Source organism: Myotis brandtii, unplaced genomic scaffold (genome assembly GCF_000412655.1).
Source record: "Myotis brandtii unplaced genomic scaffold, ASM41265v1 scaffold139, whole genome shotgun sequence".
NCBI lineage: Eukaryota > Metazoa > Chordata > Mammalia > Chiroptera > Vespertilionidae > Myotis > Myotis brandtii.
In genome coordinates, this window is record NW_005354965.1 from 1,226,376 (window position 1) to 1,238,209 (window position 11,834).

The window sequence follows — 11,834 nt, forward strand, 5'->3', positions numbered from 1 at the left end:
AATTAGAGTGTGGAAAGGGGGCGGGGCCGCGGTCCCAGGCTCAGGAGGTCCCCACAGCTCGGCGCGCAGGAAGCCGGTGCTGGCTGGGTCAGGCTCCATGTGGATTAGTCCGTCCCCATGGGGCCGGGCCAGCTCACGGGTCCGGCAGGGGCAGGGGGGACTAGCCTCTCCCACACCCCTTCTTCATAAAGAGAAACCGCTTCTCTGACGGGCCCCCTCAAATAACTGAAAAATAAACAGCAAACCAATTTGTATGGCTGTTTTCTCCAAGATTTAATAACATTAGGATGTGTGAGGAGCAATTATTGCAACAGGCGACAAGAGAGGGGGAACAAGTAATTAGCCTGACAACGTTGGCAGCAGGATAAACGCACTGACATGGTGAGAGAGCGTGAGTCCCAGGGAAGGCGGCAGCAGGACACAGGGAGCCGTGTCAGCATCTGCCCGCGCACGTGGTCCCGGGGAGAGGGGCGCCGAGGCCCGCAGGCTGCAGGCGGCTCACCCACAGCGTCCGTGTGGGAGGCTGTGACACTCCCCGGAGGCAAACGTGCGACACAGACCCACAGGGCCAGGAGGCCGCCGCAGCGGTCAGAGCCCAGGACCCCGGACTCCGGCAGGAACACCAGGGGCCATGGCGTCTCAGGACAGAGGCACCTGCAGGAAGCGCATGCCCAGACAAAAGCCTAACTTCTCACCAGGCCGTAAGCATTCCCCTTGGGAGGAAGGACTTTGTCCTGAAATGAGTCCACACTTGGCCTGCGGGTCATGCTTTTGAGCGCAGCTCAGACTTGCTCGCTGGCGACCCTCGCGGTGCAGGACGCTTGCTGCTGAGCCGCCCGCCACCCTCCAGTCTTCACGGAACCACACGAAAGCGAGCTCAGCGCATCGGGGATCCCCTCCTCAATCAGAGTCAAGGAGTCGTTTCCAAAATAGGCTTTCAAACTAGTCCTTCGGGCATTTAAAAATTCATATAAAAATCCACTTCTTTAATACACAAGAACAAACATTTCCTTTTAAAAACCTCACTTTTAAGACAAAGTAACAATTTGCTGAAACACCCATTGAATGGCTTGGCACTTATCTCAGCTACACGGAGTTGTACTTTCTTGTACATCTTGGGGACTGTGAAGCAAAGCAGTTACCTCTAAACAGTGTGATGACACACCTGACTCAGGACGTAGACCAAGCCCAAGCAGGAATAAAAGGCTGGTGCTCACCATCCATCTGCATAGTCTCATATACATATTAACAATCTAGCCATAAAAAACAGAAAACTCACAAAACTATTTCAAAACTCAGAGCATAAGAGTGTAAAGCAACACATTTAATGTGCAACCTATTCTATTTGACGATGTGGAAACTACATTAAAAGATAATAAAAACGTATCTACAAATATGATATGGCAGAGGAAATGAGGTTTCAGAGTGATCTAGGTCCACAGCTCTTCAGTTCTCCCGAACTTGTAGATGAGCGTGCTGGAAGGAGATCAGAACAGGTCATGAGGAAAAGCGCAGGACCGAGCACAGAGAGCCCAGCTCCCAGCCAGGTTCTGTGCACAACGTACAGTGTGCATTAGGTCCTTTTTTAAATAAAGGTACCGCTCACGTTTTTGCTTGTTTGTTTTTTAAGAAACACGCTATGGAAGCAGCAACCTGGGGTCAGTATCAGCTCTGCACCCCCAGCTGGGCGTCCCTCTATCAGCTCTGGGCCTTGTTTCCTTGTCTATTAAATGCGAGCACACCTGCTTTCTACGCTTAAGGTAACTAAATGGGAACAAAAAGGGGCCGGTACAAAGCCGCCAGCCCGGCCCTGGCACACAGCGGCCCTGGTTACAGGGCCTGCGCACGCTCTTCCATCGCAGGCGGCTCCCCTTCTACAGACATGCTGCGCGTGGTCCTAGCCTACGGGTTTGTGCAAGTCCCACCGTCCACGCTGCTCGTACAGGAAAGGTGGCATTTCCACAAATGTTCTCAGCGGGATTGAGAAAGCAGGCCACTCACCTTAAGAATATCAGTGCGTTCTGGAAGAACACCGCCAGCCCCGGGTAAACGTCAGTATCTGCACAGAGGACAGCGCACGGTCACACAGGCAGCGCGCGACTGTGTGCGCCACTCACGTGACAGGCTCGGCGCATCCCCAACCTGCGACCACTCCTTCACCTAAGACGGCGGCGATCACGAGACTGAAAGAAGAAAATGCTCATCTCACGCGCCCACACCCAAGGCCTGTCTCACTCTGGACGTTCCGCTCCAGCGCCGGTTCAGAAATAAACACTAAGACGCAGAGGGAATTCCTGGTGACGCAACGGTCTGACCCAGCCGTGGGCAAACTACGGCCCGCGGGCCGGATCCAGCCCGTTTGAAATGAATAAAACTAAAAAAAAAAAAAAAAGACCGTACCCTTTTATGTAATGATGTTTACTATGAATTTATATTAGATCACACAAACACTCCATCCATGCTTTTGTTCCGGCTCTCCGGTCCAGTTTAAGAACCCATTGTGGCCCTCGAGTCAAAAAGTTTGCCCACCCCTGGACCGCTGCTTTCCTTTCTCGATTCTGGAGTTTGTGTGCGGGGCGGCAGGGAGACAGGGCCACTGTAATTCCCCACCGCGTCCTCCCACCGTGTCTGCCCGGAGCAGTCACTGTCCTCACGCAGAGAGAAGGGAGAGCTGGAAACTGCTTCCCTGCTGCGGACGGTTGAGGTTCCTGAGCTACGATGCTGATGGAAACACTGCACCGGGGAAGGCCCGGCCACTTGGGCCTCTGACATCAGCAGGCACCAGAGCAGCAGGGCTGAGCGCCCAGGGCTGAGCCGCTCCCTAGATCGAATCCCAGCTCTACCACTAAGATGACCACCAGATGGCAACCTCCTCATGCCGTAGCTTCCCCTCAGAGAGGAACGCGGAGGTGCAAGCGCATTCGGTTTAGAAGAGAAAGCGCGCTTAGTGATCGATGCAGAAAGACACGAGGATGAGGCCGTGACCGAGACTGCTCAGCACGTGCCAGTTCCTGAACGATCAAGACACAACCAGTGAGCGCACAGCCCGCACCGACCGCGGACCTTCCTACACACGCCCGTTTCCTAACAGAAACCGGGAGGTTCACGCGCTGCTTCAAGCAGCCAGGCAGGCGCTCCACGGAGGCCGGGCCCAGCCGCCACGAGTCCGGGCCAGAGCTGACAGCACGCTTCCCGCAGGACCGTGGCGCCAGCAGGCAAAGCTGCGCCGGATCAGGGGGTGCTGCCAGGCCGGCGAGGGTGGTGGCAGGGACTGCTGGTGGGTCGGGGCTTTGTGGGGTGACAAGTCCTGCAGCGGAACTGGTGACGGAGCACAGCTCTGTGCTGTACACCCGGAACTGTACGCTGGATGGTGAATCACATGGTGTGAAACCACAGCTCAGCAAAGCTGCTTTAAGATGCACTTTCCTCCCGGTGAGCTCACACGGCACTGGCCCGTCAGTGTTGGGAATGAACTAAAGGACACATCTTGGACACGTCTGGGAGCAGTGTTATTGCAGCACAGTCCCCGCTGTCCCCTCGCGCTGCCCGACTCTGTGCCACGGGCTTGCCGGGGGCACGTGTCCTGGCCAGGCCACCCACTGCCCTCCACGACCCCAGCTACTACACCTGCAGTCTCCCAGCCGCAAGCGCCTGAGCAGGGAAACCAAGCTCACTCCCGGGGAGGAGCGGACTCGGCCGAGCATCAGGACCCTCCGCAGGCCTCCTGGGGAGGGAGGAAGACTTACTTACTCTGGGTCACATAGGCACCAAAGAGAATCCACATGGAAGCAATGAGTGACCCGAACATCAACATGAAGCCGATGAAGAGCCAGACGCGAGCACCTGCGTGGAGAACAGCGCGTGAGCTCGCCCCCCGCACTCGGTCTCAGGGAAACCGAACCCCGGGGACGCTGCCGACCTCACACACGCTCTGCGGTCACACGTCACATGCTTACATGCACCTGCTCGACAGTTCACTGAAGGAAGATTTTTAAAAACTCAAAGGGCACGTTACCTTTCTCCTGGCCAGAGAAACTAACAGCGGAATGAACTAACCAGGCAAGCTTTGTAATTATTTGACTGAGTTGATTAATTAAACCCTAACTGAAACTTTACCCTGTTGTATACATTGTCAAAGTAATTGCTCTAGTAGAAGCAGCAAAGGTGTTTCAGCCGGCCCTCGCCCCGAAGGCATGAGGCTGTGAGTGAGGACCCAGCCCTCGCCCCGAAGGAGTGAGGCTGTGAGTGAGGACCCAGCCCTCGCCCCGAAGGAGTGAGGCTGTGAGTGAGGACCCAGCCCTCGCCCCGAAGGCATGAGGCTGTGAGTGAGGACCCAGCCCTCGCCCCGAAGGAGTGAGGCTGTGAGTAAGGACCGATGTCAAAATCCTGCCGTTACTCGGTGTGTGCAACACGTGAGCAAGCCTCCCAGACCCTCCGCCCTCACTCCTAAGCCCTCCCACCGGGTGCAACACAGAAACACGCAGAAACCCCCTGGCACGCTCCCACTGTGCAGGCAATGGGCACGGAATAAAACGCCATGACTCAGGGTGAACAATGGGCTGTGGATCCAGAGAGACCCAAGGCTAATACAAGTCCTACCTTTAAGCTAAAGAATTCAGTAGCTGCAATGACGTTTTCCACAGAAAATAGTTACTAGTAACATGACCCACAGCAATGTCTGTCAAATAAGTGAGAGTGGCCAGGAGGTGGGGGGAAGGCATTAACCACAAAGGAGTGATGGCAAAGTTCTACATCATGATGGCAACAAAGTCACACAACTGTATACATTTGTCAAAACTCATCGAACTGTATACTTTAAACTGGTAAGTTTTACTTTCTATAAATTATACTCAATCAAGCTGACAATATCCTATATAAAAGCCTAATATGCTAATGTCTGACCATTCACCCAGTTGCTATGACGTGCACTGACCACCAGGGGGAAGGCACTCCAAGCAGTAGGTTGGCTTGCTGCTGGTGTCTGGCCCATCAGCACTGGGCGAGATGAACCGGACATGCCCTGGAGCCCTCTCACGGTCCCTTCCTGGCCCCAATTGTGCACCAGTGGGGTCCCTTGGCCTGGCCTGCGCCCTCTAGCAATCAGGGACCCCTCAGGGGATGTCAGAGAGCTGGTTTTGGCCCAATCCCCACAGGCCAGGCCGAGGGACCCACCGGTGCACGAATCCATGCACCAGGCCTCTAGCATATGACCACACCAGACAAAGAGGCCAAATGCTCAGCTAGAAACAGCAGTGTGGCGCTGACAGCAGGGCTCAGAGCCAGGTGGTGAGAGTTCAAATCCGGGCTCCCTCACTCACTTGCATGTGAATTCAGACAAGTTATTTAAGCAGCCTGTGCCCTAGTCCCGTCATCTGAAAGTGGGGACAAGAGCACTTACCTCACGGGAACACGGGACGATTAAATGAGGTAATGCGTGTAGCACTCAGGACAGTCTCGGGTCACACTAGGTGTCTGTAAGTAGTCCCTAATATTATTAAGCATCTTTCAAACCCACCCCCCCTCCCAATTTCCAGCCAAAACCGCACAAACCCCTCCATGTCCTGAGAGGTTGGAAATAGAGTTTCTAGCCCCGCCTTCTGCATAAAGCATGGAGACCCCACTGAAAACAGACCCCGTGGTGCAAGCAGATGTGTTAGAACCTGAGCAAAAGAAAAAGACCCCTGGGTGACAGTTCAAAAGAATTCAAACTCCAGAAAAATGCTTCAGCGGTACACCAACAGCACACGCTTGAAGCAATGCTGCTGCAGGGAGTGTGGTTACGGGTAATCAGAACAGAACTCGAAAACACGAGCCCTGGCCTCATCTCCTGACTGCCACGCTCTGCCTGGCCGGCGTCTGGGGCAGCATCACTGGCCGGCATCTGGGGCAGCATCACCGGCCGAGGAAGAGTGACCCGAGTCCACCACCCGCTGGCTGTGCAGTCACGTTTGTCTCCATCCATGCGCAGTCACATGACGCACAGTAACTCTGGCGGTAGCCTCCCCTTTCCTAAGGACTTAGGACGGTAACCTCCACAAGCTCCACAGCCGCTGCCGGGCCCCCCCCCCCCCCCCCCCCCCACTAGAAGCTTTGCTCCGTCTGCTGGGATGGCCCCTCGTCTTTACCTGTCCTTCCCAAACAGCCGCTCTCGTAGCTGTCGCCTCTCACCTGGGCATTGGACACCGCGTTTATCCTGAAACGAGACAAAATCCCCCAAGAAGCTTTCTCGGTGCTTAAACACTCACCGATGCTTACATATCATTAGGAGGAAAACAGTCCTAACTGAAGTCAGTATCTGAATAACTGAACATACCTTTCACCTAACACCCTAGTGTACACAAAGATTCTACTGGTCTTATTTTCCCAAGGCACACCCCAAAGCTCCCTTAACTTGAAGAGGTGACCGTGACTGGTCCCCAGGATGACCATTTTTTGGATTCTCTGCCTGGCTTACATTTACCCTGATGACTCAGGGTGCAACACCCCATTTAAGGTTCTTGTTATAATAAAGAGTTTCAAGTGGTGGTTGGGGGAGGGGTGGGGAGTTTGGGGGATAAATAGTAATGGAAATTAAAATAAAGAGAAAATATTTAAAAAAGAGTTTCAAGGTTTCTCTTGGTGTTGAGTGACGTTCCCTGCCCGTTTCTAACCCTGAGAAAGCATGTGGTCTGTGGACAGGACACAGGCCGAGTTACTCCGCTCCTGTTAGAGCCAGTGCTGCTGCAGTAGAAGTGGCCTCTTCTCAGCGTTCTGAACGAACGGGAGCATTTTTCTACAATTAAACTTCAAAACACTCCCACAGTATAAGGCAATTCTGTAACCTTCATGTTTAACATTTTTAATTATTAAAAGACACCCATGAAAAGCTTTCAAATTCTTTTATGAAGTGAGATAACGGATAAACCTGAAAATGATTTAATAAAAAAGAAAAGCCATTTCTTTCTCATTTGAGACCAATCCTGCCCCCCCCCACCCCCAATACTGGCAAACACAGTCAAGCAACACACTTAAAAAAATAATTCTCCACGGTGAAAGTTGAGTGCATGACAGTACTTAAGGATGATTCACTAAAAATCTAGAAATGTAACATATTTCATTAATTCTGCGACGCCTTCATTTTTAAAATGCACCATTACTTTTTAAACTGCCAGGAAAAACTGTTACCAACTGTAATTATGAGACACCACTGACTATAAAAGCACCCTAAGCTCTGGCTGGTGTGGCTCAGTGGTAGAGCACTGGCCCACACACCAAAGGGTCGAGGGTTCAATTCCTGGTCAAGGGCATTTACCTAGATTGCAGGTTCATTCCCTATCCCTGGCTGGGGCGTGTGTGGGAGGCAATTAATCAATGTTTTTCTCTCTCTCCCTTCCACTCTCTCTAAAAAAAAAAAAAAATGGAAAAAATATCCTCGGGTGAGGATTAACAACAACCAAAAACAGCACCCTGATATTCAGAGGTATTAAAACATAAAAAATAACCTTGGTACTGATAGAATAATCAGTTTAACAAATATAAGGAGAAAAATCACATGACAATCTGTACAGATGCTAAAATGATATCTGACTAACTCAGCACTCATTTTTCATTTTAACATGGGAATGTATTTATTTATTTAGCAGTTAAAGTGAGATCTTGCTCCCCAGCATATGTCACCAGTTTGACTTATATAAACTCTTACATAAATTCTCAAAAAAAAGAATCCATCAATTAAACTAAAGAGTCATTTCAGATAGCGGACAGCACTGAACCTTAGGGAAACATCTTTTCAGGAAGACAGCCCTGAGCTGAGCGGGCCCTGCCTTACATGAAGAAGGCCAGTGTGGAGAACACCCCGCAGGTGTGGAAGGCGGGGTTCAGCTGCTCGGGCTTCGCGTATACCACGGCCGCGTCGATCATCACCCACCAGCCTGCGGAGAACTGGAGACAGAGCCCAGTCACTGGGGAGCACTCGTGCCTGCCCCTTGCCCGCCACTTCACTACCCACCATGACAATGGCATAGGAAGACTCTCTGCTTCAAGTTTTGGACGTTGGAAAATAAATAAGAACCCTGTTAACTTATTCCTGTGAGTGAGCCTAACTGATGAAATCGGTGCAAGATGAAAAGTTGTCATTTGGGATGAACTGTCCAACCCTTTCACCCGCTGTCATCACGCACCACCAACGCTCTAACTAACCTCCAACCAACCCGCTTCCTGATGACCATGTTTCACCCGCTGAACCGTCCTCGCTTAACATGCCCACGCCTTCTGCTTCCACCAATGAGCTGTCAGCTGTCATGTCTCCAAAATGATGTAACCTACCACAGTACAGTGGGGCCTTGACTTACGAGTGTCCCGACTAACGAGTTTTTCGAGATACGAGCCATCTCTCGGCCGATTTTTTGCTTTGAGTTGCGAGCTAAAATTCGGGTTACGAGCCAGCTTCAGATACCCCACCGCTAGTTGGCGCAGCGAACGTCACAGTGAACGCCACAACATCAGCCCAGCATCACGTTTCTCACTCGTTCACTTTAAGATTTGACATACGAGTAATTTGAGTTACGAGCTCCATCACGGAACGAATTAAACTCGTAAGTCAAGGCTCCACTATACTAGTTAACAATCTGATTAAATCCTGTTTAACTGACTGAAGTTTGTCAAAAGCAACGCTTCTATGTAAACTAGGCTGAATGGACCTAAATTAGACAAGTTGTCAATGAATTTCATAGACAAACGAAGTGCAGACGAGATGACCATAAAAAGCAAGAAAGACTTAGAAACACCCGAAAGAATTCTGCATGCAGGCTGCTTCCCAATTATCTTTAGTTCCTGTTGTGACTTTTTTCCTATTGGACTTCAGGCAGAGAACTATATACTGAGAGAGATGAATTTTTAAAAATGTAATAGAAACTGAAATTTGTTTTTAAAAATGGAGTTGGGGCCAGGAGTGGTTGGTGGAATGCTAAAGAAAAATTGGTCATGATTTGATTTTTTTTTTGAAGCTGGATGGTAAGTAAATGGAGTAAGATGGGAGAGGGGCTCTTTATACCAGTCTCTATTTTTGTTTATATGCTTGACATTCTCAGCAATAAAAAGTTAGAAGTGTTGGGAAGAAACGAAAGTGAGCAGATCTCTCTCGCTCCCCTGCTCTCTCCAGCGCTGCAGCTGGGAAGGGCCTGGGGCTGCCTGGGGCCCTCCCGCTTCAGCTCCAGGAGCTGAGGCCGTCACTGGGCCCACACAGCCCGAACTCCACGCCTCACAGCAGTAACACTGGCTGCATCCAATGCTGAGCCTCTGAGGGCCTTAAAGGACTCACATGGCAACTTAAAATGCCACTGCCTACAATAACTGTATTGTCAACGAAACGGAAGAGGTGACTTTACGTTTAGCAAACTTACAAGTCAAATGAACCCAGGACTTACCACACTTTGCTCAGTAACAGCATCCAGAACTGTGATCACTGTTTACACAAACAGCAGTGAAACAAATAGCTCTGAGTGGGTAGTCACAGCTCAAAGGATCAGCATTAACGTTCGGGCAAAAAATGAGGCGTAAATGTGGCCGATGGGCTTTCACTCACCAATACGCCTGCGACCACAGAGGCCACGGCGTTCCTCCGCTCGCTCCAGTCGATGCATTCCCACTCCGGCCAGCGGACGTTATCCAGGAAGCCCGCCATGGTGGCCCTGCAGGCCCAGGTTGGTCATTAATACTGTGCCCTACAAATAAAAAGACAAAACCACAGAGGAAATGCGTTAGGAAGTGACATGTCTTACACAATGTCCTCTTTTAAAGCTTTAAAACACATTTACCACAAATCCACCACAGTCAGGAAGAAACGTCAGTACTTCAACGAGTACCTACCGAGATGCACGCAGGTGCCTGCTGGCACTGTGCCAGGCGGGGTTCACTACTTGCTGACTGAGCATGTGGTCTGACAACACGTCTGCAAATGCTGTGACGCCTCCCATTCCAAGTGATAAAAGAGCAAGGGCCTACAACCAAGATCACTCTACCCAGCAAAGCTCCCATTTAGAATTGAAGGGCAGAAAAGGAGCTTCCCAGAAAAGAAAAAGCTAAAAGGGTTCATCACCACCAAACCAGTATTACATGAAATGTTAAAGGGTCTTCCTTAAGGAGAAGAAAAAGGTAAAAAATATGAACAATAAAATGGCAATAAATACTACTTATCAACAACTGAATCTCAAAAACAAGTAGAACAGAAACAGGCTCACAGATACAGAGAACATTTGACGGTTGCCTGATGGGCCGGGTGTTGGGAGGCTAGGTGGGAAAAAAGAAAAAGGTGAAGGGATTAAGAAGTAGAAATTGGTTGTTACAGAATAGTCCTGGGGGTGTAAAGTACACCACAGGGAATAGCGTCACTAATTCTATATAATAAAAGCCTAATATGCTAAGTGCCCGGTTGTCTGTTCAACCAATCAAAGCATAATATGCTAATGAATGCTAAGGCTGCTCAACCACTCGCTATGACGTGCACTGACCAGGGGGCAGACAGTCGACCGGTCATCCAGTCGCTATGATGTGCACTGACCACCAGGAGGCAGATGCTCTGACTGGTAGGTTAGCTTGCTGCTGGGGTCCAGCCAATTGGTACTGAGGGAGAGAGACCAGACATGCCCTGGAGCCCTCCTGTGGTCCCTCCCCAGCTGGCCAACCTCCCGCATCCCTCCCCGGCTCTGATCATGCACCGGTGGGGTCCCTCGGCCTGCCTGCGCCCTCTTGCAATCTGGGACCCCTCAGGGGATGTCAGAGAGCCGGTTTCGGCCCGATGGCAGAACGACTGGTCGCTATGACGCACACTGACCACCAGGGGGCAGACGCTCAATGAAGGAGCTGCCCCTGGTGGTAAGTGCACTCCCACAGGGGGAGCACCGCTCAGCCAGAAGCCAGGCTGACGGCTGGTGAGTGCATCAGCAGTGGCAAAAGCCTCTTCCGCCTCCACAGCAGCTCTAAGGATGCCTGACTGCCCCCGAAGGCTCCTGGACTATGAGAGGGCGCAGGTCGGGCTGAGGGACTCGTTCCCCCCCCCACCCAAGAGCACAAATTTCATGCACCGGGCCTCTAGTACTGTAATAACTATGTGCCAGATGGATGCGAGATTTATCAGGATGATCATGTAGTAAGTGCCATAATATCTAATCACTGCGGTGTAACCTGAAACTAATATATTATGTCAATTGTAATTGAAAAATAAAATATAACTTAAATAGAAAAAAAAACTTGAAATGGGCAAAGACTTAAAAAATCAATTACCAAAGCATATAAAAAGGTATTTAACATCACTGGTCATCAGGGAAATACAAATGAATGGAATACCACACCTTCACTAGAGTGGCTACAATGTAAAAGATGACACTAAGTGTTAGCAAGAATGTAGAACTGGAAATCCCATACATTTCTGGTGGCTGTTTCTTATCTACACTAATAAAAGAGAAAGATGCAAATTAACCATCACTCCATCCCTCTGCCACTCTGCTACACTCACAAACCACGCCCCCCAGCCAATCAGGAGTGAATATGCAAATTAACCCAACTAAGATGGTGGCGGCCACGGAGCTGAAGCAAGCACGAGGCCTGGGTTGCCCCCGGCGATGGAGGAAGCCAAGCTTCCCGCCTGCCCTGGCCGGCCCTGGGCTCCGCTCAAGGCTACAAAGTTTCAATTATAGAAGATAAATAAATCCCAGAGCTCAAGGAGGCCCTGAAAAAAAAGAAAAAGAAAAAGAAAAAAAGGAGAGGCTGGGAGCTTGGGTCGCCGGGGGGGTGTGGCCAGCCTGAAAATGGCCCTCAGCCCCTCACCCACGCTGGCCAGGCACCCCAGCGGGACCCCC

The 11,834-nt window shown here is 50.9% G+C and overlaps 1 protein-coding gene across 4 annotated transcripts; it reads right to left on the minus strand.

Annotated features, from left to right (window-relative positions):
• Nucleotides 1–252: 252 nt before the first annotated feature.
• On the minus strand, nucleotides 253–9,727 carry TMEM50B (transmembrane protein 50B). Of its 4 annotated transcripts, none has more exons than XM_014535170.1 (6): nucleotides 9,563–9,725; nucleotides 7,808–7,920; nucleotides 6,126–6,193; nucleotides 3,751–3,843; nucleotides 2,002–2,059; nucleotides 253–1,476 (listed from the first exon to the last, which is right to left on the minus strand). In XM_014535170.1, the coding sequence occupies exons 1-6, from the start codon at nucleotides 9,659–9,661 to the stop codon at nucleotides 1,431–1,433; spliced, it is 477 nt and encodes a 158-aa protein (XP_014390656.1). In that variant the 5' UTR covers nucleotides 9,662–9,725; the 3' UTR covers nucleotides 253–1,430. The 4 variants fall into 4 exon arrangements, 3 of the variants coding, with proteins under 3 accessions (XP_014390656.1, XP_014390658.1, XP_014390657.1); XR_001361012.1 differs by having other exon boundaries at nucleotides 1,450–1,476; nucleotides 3,747–3,843; nucleotides 9,563–9,726; XM_014535172.1 differs by lacking the exon at nucleotides 3,751–3,843 and having other exon boundaries at nucleotides 9,563–9,727.
• Nucleotides 9,728–11,834: the final 2,107 nt, after the last annotated feature.

Excerpts from the sequence above, each read along its gene's own strand:
- TMEM50B (XM_014535170.1), bottom strand. The coding sequence starts at position 9,661 with ATGGCGGGCTTCCTGGATAACGTCCGCTGGCCGGAGTGGGAATGCATC. Across the intron at positions 3,844-6,125 it reads CGGCTGTTTGGGAAGGACAG|GTGCTCGCGTCTGGCTCTTC; the intron begins GTAAAGACGAGG and ends TTCTCCACGCAG. Across the intron at positions 1,477-2,001 it reads AACGCACTGATATTCTTAAG|CACGCTCATCTACAAGTTCG; the intron begins GTGAGTGGCCTG and ends ATCTCCTTCCAG.